Source organism: Giraffa tippelskirchi, chromosome 11 (assembly GCF_054371585.1).
Source record: "Giraffa tippelskirchi isolate mGirTip1 chromosome 11, T2T-mGirTip1v1.2.pri, whole genome shotgun sequence".
Taxonomy (NCBI): Eukaryota; Metazoa; Chordata; class Mammalia; order Artiodactyla; family Giraffidae; genus Giraffa; species Giraffa tippelskirchi.
The window spans coordinates 11113113-11126232 of NC_137285.1; the positions used below are offsets into that span (position 1 = coordinate 11113113).

Below are 13120 nucleotides of genomic sequence, written 5' to 3' on the forward strand. Positions count from 1 at the left end.
TTAGCTTACCTCATTGTCTCATAACATTTTGTAATTCTATGGCATTGAAAGGCATCTTCAAATCTGTCTGCTCCAGACAACTTCAGACTGTTTCTTTAAATAGTGGAACCAACTTTCCAAAGGAAATCTAATTCAACAGCTTAAACAAATGAAAGAGAGACACAGATATACTCTGGATGAAATGGTGTTTTATAGCTCTCAGCATCACTCCCGATATACCACTCCAGTGAGTGGCCCCAAGATGGTCTCTGAGGAACCCCTGGGGTGCCATAAAGCACAATTTGACAATGACCAACTTAGCCCAACACCTTCTCTTTTACAGATGAGGAAATTGCAGTCCAGAGAGGCAAAATTCAAGGCTAACATCCAGATTTCTCCACCCTACATTGAGGATTCTTTAGGGGAACAAGATGGCAGCTCAGTAGTTGGGTGTCTTATCCCAGCTTCTGAGAAGTCAGAGGCAAAAGAGATAGAATCATGTGTGCAATTTGGTCCCTACCAGTGATCGAGGTCCCCTTGATGTGCGGAAGGCAATGGAATAGAGCAGGGGGAGATTGGACTGTTCAATAAAATCCCCATGGCTCTGCTTGGCAGTAGCAGCAGCGAGGTCTAAATAAGAACAGGGACTCGAAGGACTTCCCTAGTGGTCCAGTGGTTAAGACGATACCCTTCCACGGCAGGGGCACACAGGCCCATGCCTGGTCAGGGAACTAAGATTTTTTATTTACTTAAATGTAAAATTAAAAATAAATAAATAATTAAAAAAAAAAAAGAACAGGTACTCAAAAACCAGATTGCCTGGATCTAAGTTCAGGCTTTCCCCACCCACCTTCCTGCTGTGTGACTTGACTACCTCACTTAACCTCTCTGTGCTTCACTTTTCTCATTTGGAAAACGGGGGAAAGAATAGTCTTCAGCTTGCAGTGCTGCTGAAAGGATTCATTAACGAAATCCACATGGAGTGCTCACCTCTGGGCCTGGCACATTGTAAGTGCTCAGTAGATACTGGCTACTTGTGTACTGAGACTGAGCACCGGGAGCCCCTGGATTCGGTCACCTCGCATCATTGCATCATCCTATAAAAACCATTTCTAGGGAAAATGTGGGGAGGGTTGGGGCAGAGGAGGAGGAGGGGGAGAGCATGCTGCCTTTGCTTTTTCACATGCTGCCTCCCTAAACAGCCCTGTCTGATCAGGGTCACAGCAGGTTCTAGTGCCCACAAGCTGCTTTGGGCTCCTCCTCGGGTGCCCCTGTTGAATGGAACATAAAGAGAGAAGCTGCTATTTATAGCACAGCGACTAGAGCGCTTTGAGGGTTGGCGGAAGTGAGGAGAGAAGGCCTGTGGGGAGAGTCAGCATCAGGTGGCTGCCAGCAGGGCTGGCCAGGGACCTCCTGGACCCTGTGATGCCCAAGTGCCATCCCAGTGGTTCTCATGCCTCTGGTGTCCACAGCTGAGAGCCAGCGGATGGAGGGGTGGGCAGGGTGCAGATTCATCTGAGTCCACTGGCAGTGGCTGGCATGGAAACAATAAGGTTTTGTTTGAGGGAAAAAGCAGGAGATTTCTTCAGGCTGATGTGTGTGTGCTAAGTCGCTTCAGTCATGCCTGACTCTTTGCAACCCCACGGACTATATAGCCCTCCAGGCTCTTCTGTCCATGGGATTCTCCAGGTAAGAATACTGGAGTGGGTTGCCATTTCCTTCTCCAGGGGATTTTCCCAACCCAGGGATCGAACCCGTGTCTCTTACATCTCCTGCAGGGATGGCAGGCAGCTCACCACTGATGCCACCTGGGAAGCCCCTCAGACTGGTGGGAAGTGTCAAAAACAACCCACCTGAGATCAAAGCAGGATGCCCCCACAGGGAGAGTCATTATGTGCAGCCTTGTGCTATTCAGAGTGTGTCCTGGGACCAGTAGTGTCGTGTGGAATCACTTGGGAGTTTTTAGAAACACAGTACCTCAAGCTTTACCCCAGACCGGATGCCTTGGAATTTGCATTTTAACAAGATACCACTGTGACTTGTGTGCACATTAAGTTTGAGAAGGGTTAACATAACACATGGGCTTCCCTGGTGACTCAGAAGATAAAATCTGCCTGAAATGCAGGAGACCTGGGTTCAGTCCCTGGCACTGGAAGATACCCTGAAGAAAGGAATGGCAACCCACTCCAGTATTCTTGCCTGGAGAATTCCATAGACAGAGGAGCCTGGCGGGCTACAGTCCATGGGGTCGCAGAGAGTCGAACATGACTGAGTGACTAACAGACACACACACACGCACACACAGTGTAGCACATAAGATACATGGGTTTCAGTTTTAGCTCTGCTATTTCCTAGCTGTGTGACCTTGGGCAAGTAATTTAACTTCCTTGTGCCTCACTTTCTTTACCTGCAAAATGGCTTATTAATAGTACTTCCTAGGGTTGGATGGCAAAGCACTTCATACCATGCCAGGCATATAATAAGCACTACTTTACCTGCAAAATGGCTTATTAATAGTACTTCCTAGGGTTGGATGGCAAAGCACTTCATACCATGCCAGGCATATAATAAGCACTATGTACTTAGTAAGTATAAACTTCTGTTATACATCATTTGACATCCAATTCAGCTTGCTTTTGATGGATACAATTTTGGGAAGCGGGCTGCATTCATTCATTCATTCATTTGAGCATCATGTGAACACTCACTGTGGACCAGGCACTATTCTGGCCCTGAGGACAAGATCCTTGACCCAGGGGAGTTCATAGTCTAGAGATGGACTCACAGTTAACTAATTGCTTAATGTAGACAATCCCACAATTACTTATACATGTGACAAGTGCTATGCAGAAAGGTTGCAATTAGAGTAAATAAAATGGGTAGTCAGAGAAGGTTTCTAAGGAGAGAGGATATTGGAATATGAAACATATATGGAATATGAAGGATAAGGGGAATCTAGTCAGGAAAATTGTGTGTGTGTGTGAGAGAGAGAGAGAAAGACCACAAAGATGTGCAATGGGTGAAGGCATGTTTCAGGCACAAGGAACAGATTGTACAGAAGCACTGAGGCAGTTAGGAGAACAAGAACTCAAAGAAGACCAGGGTAACCAAAGCAGTGGTTCTTAAAATTTTACCAGAATCTCCTGGAGCGGTTGCTAAAGCAGATTGCTAGGCCCTACCTCCCAGACTCTCCGATTAGGTTATTCTGGAATGGGGCCCAAGAATTTGCAATTCTGACAAATTTCCTGGAGACACTGGTGCTGATGGTCTGGTCATCACACTTAAAGAACCACTGAAGTAAAACTAAGAGGGAGAAGAAGTTTAGGGTTTTATCCAGGGCCAGACCACATAGGATCATGGAAACCTTGTGGAATGGGAACCAGCTAAAGGTTTTAGGGGGAAGTGGGAGTGCCATGATCAGATTTATGCTTTAGGAATCTCTCCATGGCTGTGGTGGGGAGAACAGACGATAGAAGGAGATGAATGGAGACACAGAGACTGAGAGGTTCCTGCAGTTACCCGGAGGACAGATGTCTGCGGCTTGGCTGAGATGAAGACGGAGAGAAATGGGTGGATTCTAGAAATGTTAGGGAGTTAGACCCAGTAAGATTTGGTAGGGCCATTGAATGGGGAGTAGGAGCTCAGGAAGACCCTCTAGGTTTCTGGTTGGAGCAAGTTAGTGGATAGCACTGCTGCTTTCTGAGAATGGGAGCAGATTTGCTGGGGATGGAGATGAAGAGCAGCCAAGATGAAGAGTTGAGTTGAAAGCACAAGTTTGAGACCCAAGTGAAGACATTGTGTAGACAATTAGATAAAAAGATCTGTAGTTCAAAAGACAGTGTCCCTGGAGGAGGTGACAGGAGAAAAGATTAAATTTCTTAATCTGAGGCCAGTAGAATAGATGGGCTTTGAGGTACAGGAAAGGGGTTCCACGATGTTCTGAAGTGTATCAGAATGTTTGTACCTTTTTTCTGGGGAGGGGCCCGATAGTCATCATCAGATACTCAAGAATATGTGCCCCAAAGAAAGTTAAGGCCATCAGCCAGATATTGAGGGAGATGCTGGTGGTCCCTGGTCCTGTAAGGTCCATATAACCCTGACTCTGCTTCCAGGCGCCTGGTGGACCGCCTAGAGAACATGAGGAAGAACGTGGCCGGGGACGGGGTGAACCGCTGCATCTTGTGTGGAGAACAGCTGGGGATGCTGGGCTCCGCCTGTGTGGTGTGTGAGGACTGTAAGAAGGTACCATCTCCTTCCCCTTCCCTGCTTCCCTGCGCACCCCATGCAGAGGGCCTGAGCCTGGGGTCCAGGCTTTTGGGGGCCTTGGGTCTTAGGGATGGAGCTTGGATCCTGAAGGGTAATTGCCAGAATGTGACTCCTTCTAGCATGTTCTTGTGCCTGTTCATGGTTCCTCCCCTAGATGTCATGCTGACCCTTCTGTCCCCTTGGAGCTCTACTCCATACAGCATGAACTTGGGAGAATGAGGCAGAACATGAACTGTGGTTGAACCTACAGATATCCTGGTTGTGGCTTAGCAAGATATTGGTCATCCTAAAGAGCATACTGGGGGACTTCTTGGTAGTCCAGTGGTTAAGACTCCGTGATTCCACCACAGGAGGGTGCAGGTTCAATCCCTGGTTGGGGAACTAAGATCTTGCGTGGCCAAAAAAAAAAGTATGTTGAGGTTATGTCTACATACATGTGCACGTGGAAAGCATACACAGCAAGCTCTACCCTGCATTATATTTAGAAAGCCCCTGTCCAGCCAAGTTAGGCCAAGTTAGACTTTGGTCTTCTTAAGCATTCACTCTTTGTTTTTTTAAGATATTTTGGCATGTACTATTTTTAAAGTCTTTACTGAATTTGTTACAATATTGCTTCTGTTTTATGTTTTAGTTTTTTGGCCATGAGACATGTGGGATCTTAGTTCCCAAACCAGGGATCAAACCCACACCTCCTACATTGGAGGATGAGGTCCTAGCCACTGGACTGGCAGGGAAGCCCCAAGCATTCACTCTTGGGGCTTGTACCCTCTCCACCTTGTACCCTCTGCTCAAGCTGTCTGCAGAAACACAACTGTCCTTGGGTCTGTCTGATCCCCAGAAAAGGGATTCAAGGGAACAAACAACCCAGCTGGAGAGATCCATAATATCACCTGGCATCTCCTACTTGGGGTCCCAATTAACATTTAGAATGGAATATTGGGGAAAGGTTATCTTACTCCAAAAAACTTGCCTTCTGTAGTCAGCTAGATAGTGAGAATTTTGTGACCTATTTGTTTTGACTGGCAGGAAACTCAGCCAGAAGTATTATGTTCCATCTCATAGTCACAGCATTTACTCAGATAACTTCGTTTTTTGTAAGGAGTTGAACATGTAGCCATAGTCTAGGTTGTCTCTGATTCATTTGGGAAAGAAAGAAGAAATAAAGTAAGAAACAGATAAATAGTCTCTCTTTAAAAAATTATGTCAATGATCTCCCTGGTATGGATGCTGAAAACTCAGGCCCCACAGAGACTCTTGGAGAATCCCTGCGTTGAGGGCTTGGGAATGACTCCAGTTCTTGTTATCAGAAATCAAGACTCAAATTAGAACTTTATTCTAACTGGCCTTGGTCATGGGAGGCAGATGAGGAACAAGGGAGAATGGGGCTTCATTGCCACCCTTCCCAGCCACTTCTTATTACCAGAAGCTCTGAACCTGGCATATCTTGAGTGTGTGCTGGGCTCTGTTTTGTCCCCAGAATGTCTGCACCAAGTGTGGGGTGGAGACCTCCAACAACCGCCCACACCCTGTGTGGCTCTGCAAAATCTGCATCGAACAGAGAGAGGTGAGTGGACGGGTCCCATTCGACTCCTGGAGCCTATTGTGTCAGTGCTCTGAGGGTAGGGAGCAAAGTGGAAAATTAGCATCCATCAAGACAGGAGCAGTAGTGCTCAGCTGCCATGTCTTCATCTTCTACCTCTCCTCCTCCAGGTGTGGAAGCGCTCTGGAGCATGGTTCTTCAAGGGCTTCCCCAAACAGGTCCTCCCACAGCCTATGCCCATAAAGAAAACCAAGCCCCAGCAGCCGGTCAGTGAGCCTGTGCCCACTGCCCCTGAGCAGCCCACTCCTGAGCCCAAGCACCCTGCCCGGGCTCCTACTCGAGGTAGGAAAATAACAACTTCTTCTTTCAGGACTAAGGACAGATCTTGGCTAACTGGTCTACCTGGAGGATGTCCTGACATCATGTCTGGGTTTCTACCCAGCTGGTGGACAGCCAGCCAGCCTCTGGGCTTCGGTCTAGAACTCCTATGTCCCCTTCACAACTCACCATGAGCCCTTATCAAGAGGGTAGCACAGGGAACTCTCCAGCAATGCCAGGCTGCCAAAAGGCTTTGTTGTCATCCCTGATGTAGTACTTAGAGGTACAGCAGAGGTGGAAGTCAAAATTAGGAACTGAGAAAGACTTCCAGCACAAAAATACACACTGGAGTCTTGAGGGCAGGGGATTGGAGACTTGCCGAAAAGGCCTTATTTTCTCCTGATATTTCTTATATCAATCACCAGCAAATCTGAAACTGGACTAATTAAAAGTGAAAGATGAATAAAAAGGAAATTAGCAAAAAGAAAATTACTGCTACTATAGATATTATCACTATTATCTATTATTATTAATTATTAAAATGATAATAAAAAGAGTGACCAAACAGTAAAAAGGAAAGATGTAACCTCAGTAGAACACATTTTAATTTAATAAGGCCACTAAGACTGACCACATAAAGCTCTCGCAGTACTTTCAATTAACAAAGTGTTAAAAACTGTTCTGAATGACAATTCTGGAGTTGAGCTCAGGCAGTACTTCTGAAAGGAAAGTTATAGTTGAAGGTTGCAAAAATTGAAGTGCCCAATTACAGCTTCTCAAGGCACCCAGTACCGTGTCTGACACTCAAAAGGCCCTCAACAAATACTTTCATCCTGGCAAGGCATGAGCAATTTCTGCTCCTTGCAGAGACTCACCAAACTGTCAGCATACTCTGTATCCCTGAGGAGCCCTGGGTTTCCATCACTAGGGCATCTTTCTTCCTTGTTAAGCATTACTCCATCTAAGCTGAGAAGACTGTATAGCAAAACTGTCAATATCTTGAACATCTGAGGCCAGGAATACTTGAATTTGTAGTCCAGCCTGGCCACTTACAAGTTGTGTGAGCTTGGATGAGTAATCTAACTTCTCTGAAACTCTTTCCTCATTTATAAAATGAGGTTAATAACTCATGGGGTTATTTTAAAGATTAAATGAGATGCTACAGGCATACCTCGTTTTATTGCACCTTGCTTTATTGCATTTCACAGTAATTGCAGTTTTTCACACACAAAAAAATGATCTGTGATCAGTGGTCTTTGATGTTACCGTGGCAATTGTTTTGGCATTTTTTAAGCAATGAAATATTTTTAAATTAAGGCATGTACATTTTTTAAGACATAATGATATTTCACACATAAGAGATTTAGAATTATGCCCATGATATGAGCTTTCAGTATTCTTTTAACAAGCAATTACTGAACACCTAGTGAGTTCCAGGCTCTGTTCTACGCCCTAGGGAGTCAGTGAATAAAGCAGATAAAATCCATGCTCTCATGCAATTAAAGTTTAGTGGGACAAACAGATGCTCAACAAACAGCAAAAGCAAATACAATAAATATCAGGTAGTGATAGGTGCCTGGAAGAGAAGTGAAATAAGTAGAGGGAATAGAAGCTTCATGTTGGGCAGAATGGTCAGAGAAGGGCTGTCTGAAGAGATGATATTTGGGAGAAACTGACCAAGGTGGTTAAAAATGCCCATAGAATCTTTGGGACTATCGCTTGCAAAGGGCTTGAGGTTGGAGCATGCCTGATGAATCCTGGGGAAAATCAAAGTAAGTGAACAAAGCACATTCTAGAAACAATACAGAGCTGATGATCCCAACTCATTTTCAAAGGAAATAATGTGATGTTGTAAGCAGTCTCTACATTAGAGGGGAAATTGGGAGAGGGAATTTTTAATTTTTTTTTTAGCTCTTAGGAATGGTGGACAGACCCTTTTGTGAGCTCCTTAAGTGATGCCTCTTCAAAAACATCAAATACATAGCCCTCGTCATTTTTTCTCTCTCTCTGCAGGTGACACTGAAGACAGGAGGGGCCCAGGTCAGAAGACAGGTGGGTTCTGCCGATTCGGTCTTCTACTCTGGGGACAGGAGTCCTTTCCCCCATTCCTCCGGTGCCCTTTCTGCATTCAATTTATGTTTTCCTTCCAGGCCCTGACATGACCTCTGCTCCTGGACGAGGAAGCTACGGGCCTCCTGTGCGCAGGGCCTCTGAGGCACGAATGAGCTCCTCTGGCCGGGACTCAGACAGCTGGGACCAGAGCCACGGCACGGCTGCTGGGGACCCCAGCCAGAGCCCAGCAGGTGAGAGAGATGGGCAAATCCGGACAGGCTTCCCGGAGAAGGAGAATCAGAAGGAATGGGGAGGACAGTGTTTTATCCATTTATTCATTGGCCATTTGGTAGACATTCAGTGAACACTTGTTGAATGAGTGAGTGAGTCAATGGATGGATGAACAAGGACCAAAATGAACAAGCAAACAAGCTGTGCTAATGCAGGACCCTGGGACAAGAAACTGGGGATTATTTAGTCCCAGCCAGAGGTGGCCAAGTACTTTCTGTTCTGAGCATTCAAGCATCTCTCCTGTGAAAAATGTTTCAATTCAGGACTTACCTGGTGGTCCAGAGGTTAGGACTCAACACTTTCCATTGCAGGGAGCATGAGTTTGATCCCTGGTCAGGGAACTAAGATCTCACCAGCCACTCAGCATGGCCAAAAATAAAAATAAAAATAAATAATCAGGATTTCCCTGGTTGGAGAACAAGGATCCCACATACCACAGGGTGCAGCCAAAAAAAGAGGATTTACTATAAAGCCTACACATTTTTATTTCTGGAAATAAAAGTTATACATTTTTTAAAAAGATCTAAATTCAGGAAAGGTAGGATCCAGCCCAGTGAGGTGAGAGAGGACAAGGCATTCTTCCAGGAATGTCTTACGTTCTGGGCACCAGGAGCTGCTATGTGTATCATCTGCATTTGATCCCCCAGCAGCTCTACAAGAGGCAGTAGAGCCTAACAGTCTCAGGCAGACTCCAGAGATCAGACACCTGAGTTCAAACCCTGTCTTTGCTACTAACCAGCCAGGGGACACTAGGTGAGCTCCTTAACCCCTCTGTGCCTCAGTTTACCCATTTGTAAAATGGAGCTCATAAAGCACCCACCTCACAGGGTGTGAAATTAAGTAAGTTCTTATAAATAAACATCAGCCCATTGTTATCAAGTAGGTAGAGTTATTGCCTGCATGAAGCATCTGAGGTTCACAGAGGGTGAGTGACCAGCCCAAAGACACACAGCTTATAAAAGAAAAATCTGGGATGCAAAACTAAGTCCTCATGAGGATAAGAACAGTCTTTCAGGACTTCCTCAACCATCCAGGGGTTAAGACTCAGCGCTTCCACTGTACGAGGGACATGGGTTCGATCCCTGATTTGAGAACTAAGATCCCATATGCCACAAGGTGTGACCAAAAAAGAAATCTGCTTGATACAAGTACCAAAATAAATTCCAAATTGATTTTTAAAAATAAAACAGCTTTTCAATAATAAAGTAAATTATTAACATCTACCAGATGTTGAGTATTTACTCTATGCCAGGCACTGTTCTGAGCACTTTACATGTATTGTATCATTATGTGTCTCCACCACAGCCCTGTGAGCTAGGCATTGTTATCCCTATTTGACAGATGAGGAGACTGAGGCCCAGAGAGGACAGGTCATTTGTGTAAAGTCATAGATGTTGAGAGCAACATCACAGAACCTGGGCTTTTCAATACCCACGTTGCTGCTGTGACTTGCTCAGGGGGATCTAAGTATTGAAAAGAGAGAACACACTGAGGGGAGGAGAAGAGAGTCTGAAAGAGCCGAGAATGTCAGGGAGCTGCATCCAGCTCATACCCAGAGGACCGTACCTTCTGCCAACTCACCAATCCCAAGATTCTTCCTGTTTTGACTGCATGTGTGTGTGCGTGTCTGTGTGTGTCTGTGTGTGTGTGTGTAACATGACAGGCTCTTTCCTTTCCCCTGCAGGTTTGAGACGGGCCAACTCAGTCCAGGCTCCTAGACCTGCCCCAGCCTCAATGCAGAGCCCGGCACCTCCCCAGCCTGGGCAACCAGGTACCTGCCACCCACTTGCCTGCCCAGGTTGTCACTCGGCTGTGACCCCAATACTTCCCACCCTTGCTTGCAGAATCTGCTGGGCTTTTTGCAAAGCTGCAGCCACTGCCAAACCCTAAACTCTTCCAAGACCCTTAGAATGAGTAATACTCCAGGCTGGGAGCCCAGCAGGGATGGGAGGGGGGTGGGTAGCGTCATATCCACCTAAATGCAAAAAGTGACAGTATTTCATCCCCCAGTGTGTCCCACCTTCCAGTATTGTCACTCCACTCTTACAATTCTCACCATGTACATCTACCATCTGCCCTCTTATTTCCTTAATATTTTCTTCAAATTGACCTCCCTTTAAAAACATAACTGAGCAAAGTTGTTATCATAAACTCTCTCTCAAGGAAAATTTAAGGACCTTGGACTTTAATGAAAAGGCAAATGTTCTCAGACAGGTGTGTGAGATTCAGGAAGAAATAGTGGGAAAGAGATTAGCAATATGAGAAAATTTGAGCAAATGTGGCTTGTATAAAAGAATGGAAATAATTCCTAATAGGTGCATTGAAAAAGCTGTTATTTTAGGTACTTCCCTGGTGGTCCAATGGCTAAGACTCCATGCTCCCAATGTAGGGGACCTGGGTTCAATCCCTGGTCAGGGAACTCGATCCCACATGCCACAAATAAGGACCCTGCAACAAAGATTAAATATCCCACATGCTGCAACTAAGACCTGGTGCAGCCAAATAATAAATAAATAAAATATTTTAAAAATTTTGTTATTTTAAAAGAAACCCATAATAATGGGAAACCAGTATTCCATACCAGAAAAAAGAGAGTGTATTAATAGTTTGCTGGGGCAGTCATGAATATTCATTGGAAAGACTAATGCTGAAACTGAAGCTCCAATACTTTGGCCACCTGATTTGAAGAGCCAACTCATTGGAAAAGACCCTGATGCTGGGAAAGATTGAAGGCAGGAGGAGAAGGGGACGACAGAGGATGAGATGGTTTGATAGTATCACCCACTCAATGGACATGAATTTGAACAAACTCCAGGAGATAGTGAAGGACAGGGAGGCCTGACGTGCTGCAGTCCATGGAATCTCAAAGAATTGGACACAACTTAGTGACTAAACCACAAAGGGCAGTCATAACAATTATCACTAGCTGGGTGGCTTAGAATAAAAAGAATGTATTGTGTCGCAGTTGTAGAGCCCGAAAGTCCAAAATCAAGGTGTCGCCAGCGTTGGTTCCTTCCATGAGCCGTGAGGGAGAATGTGTCCCAGCCTCTCCCCTCAGGCATTCCTTGGCTTGTAGAGGTATCTTCACATCATCCTCCTTCCATGCTTGGGTCCTGTGTGTCCAAATTTCCCCTTGTTATAAGGGCATAGTCATATCGGATTAGGGCCCAGCCTAATGACTGCGTCTTAACTTGGTCATCTGCAAAGACCCTCTTCCTAAATATTCACATTCACAGGGACTGAGAATCTGGACTTGAACATCTTTGGGGGAATGCAATTCAACCTACTGTGGAAGCTATTACAAAAATTACTATACTGGGTCTTCTGTAGTGGTCTAGTGGTTAGGAGTCTGCCTGCCAATGCAGGGGGACATGGGTTTGATCCTTGTTCTGGGAGGATCCCACATGCCATGGGGCAGAGCAGATAAATCCATGTACCACAACTACTGAGCCTGTGTGCCTAGAACCCCTGCTCTGCAACAAGAGACACCTGGACCATAAGAAGCCTGCGTACTGCAATGAAGAGTAGCCCTCACTCACCACAACTAGAGAAAGCTCGCACACAGCAACAAAGACCTAGCACAGCCAAAAATAAACAAATAAATAAATCTTTAAAAGATTAATGTACTGAAGATAAAACAGTGCAGTGATATTCTCAGTACCCTGGCCTGCTGAAGGTTGGGGGCCTGAGGCCTGTCCTCTTTTACTTTTTCAGAAGGGACACTTATAAAGGTTAGAGACGTGTAAAGAAAAGTGGCACCTCAGTAAGACTTTTCCCATGATGGGATCAGTATCGAACCAATGGAGCCCAGAATGACTTTCTCACTGTGTCATTGAATGTTATTTTTATTTCATGCCCCAAACCTGTGGCTCGCTCCCACATCCCAAGCTTTGGAAATGTAGTTGTAGAGAATCCTCTGGACTGGTAATGACCCTGTAATAATGGTGGACACAAAGCGTGGACTTGCCTGTTACCTTGCAAGCGATTCTTATTCCATTAGCTCGCTGACCTCATAACAGCCAGCAAAATATGAAGAGCAGGTATCACCAGCCCCACTTCACAGTGGGGAGGAAGCTGAGATTCAGAAAGAAAGGACTGGGGCTTGAAGCCAGGTCTCTCCAACCCCAGGATCCCCCCAGTGGTACTGTTTCTGCACCCCCGGATACCTCTGCACATCATCCACTACCCCTGGGCCTGTGTCTGCACCGTGAAATGATAGGGACTTGGGGCAAACACTCAAATGATGCCGCCTTCTCTGTTCCAAGCTTCTTTCTCTCTTTGCCCCACTCAGGACCCCCAGGAGGCAACAGACCCGGTCCGGGGCCGACGGGACGCTTTCCAGATCAGAGACCAGGCAAGTGTTTGCTTCTTTCTGTGCCTGTGCGGGTGACCACCTCTCTTTCACTAACCGAGAGAGAGAGAGTGACAGAGACAGAGATAGAGAGACAGAGGTGGACAGAGAGAGAGAGCAGGGGCTACCAGACATTGGCCCATTCTGCATCCTGAGACCTAGCTGATGATCTCTATAAAGTATCCCCCTAATTCTAAAACTCTAGAGAGTCCGTACTAACATTAGATGGACAGAAAATTACAATACATACAGTGGTTAAGAGCACAGGCTGCCTGGATTCAAATCACTGCTTCACTTCCTAACTGTGTGACCCTAGGTAAGTC

At 45.8% G+C, this 13120-nt stretch overlaps 1 protein-coding gene across 28 annotated transcripts in view; it reads left to right on the forward strand.

Annotated features, from left to right (window-relative positions):
* RPH3A (rabphilin 3A) overlaps positions 1-13120 on the forward strand; it is a 295693-nt gene that overhangs the window by 261048 nt on the left and 21525 nt on the right. For all 28 annotated transcript variants that reach the window (XM_081546351.1, XM_081546349.1, XM_081546330.1 and 25 more), the window contains 7 exons: positions 4092-4221; positions 5723-5809; positions 5956-6127; positions 8117-8155; positions 8254-8406; positions 10131-10217; positions 12738-12800. In XM_081546351.1, the coding sequence (XP_081402477.1) occupies positions 4092-4221; positions 5723-5809; positions 5956-6127; positions 8117-8155; positions 8254-8406; positions 10131-10217; positions 12738-12800 (731 nt within the window). The remainder of the gene's footprint in view (positions 1-4091; positions 4222-5722; positions 5810-5955; positions 6128-8116; positions 8156-8253; positions 8407-10130; positions 10218-12737; positions 12801-13120) is intronic.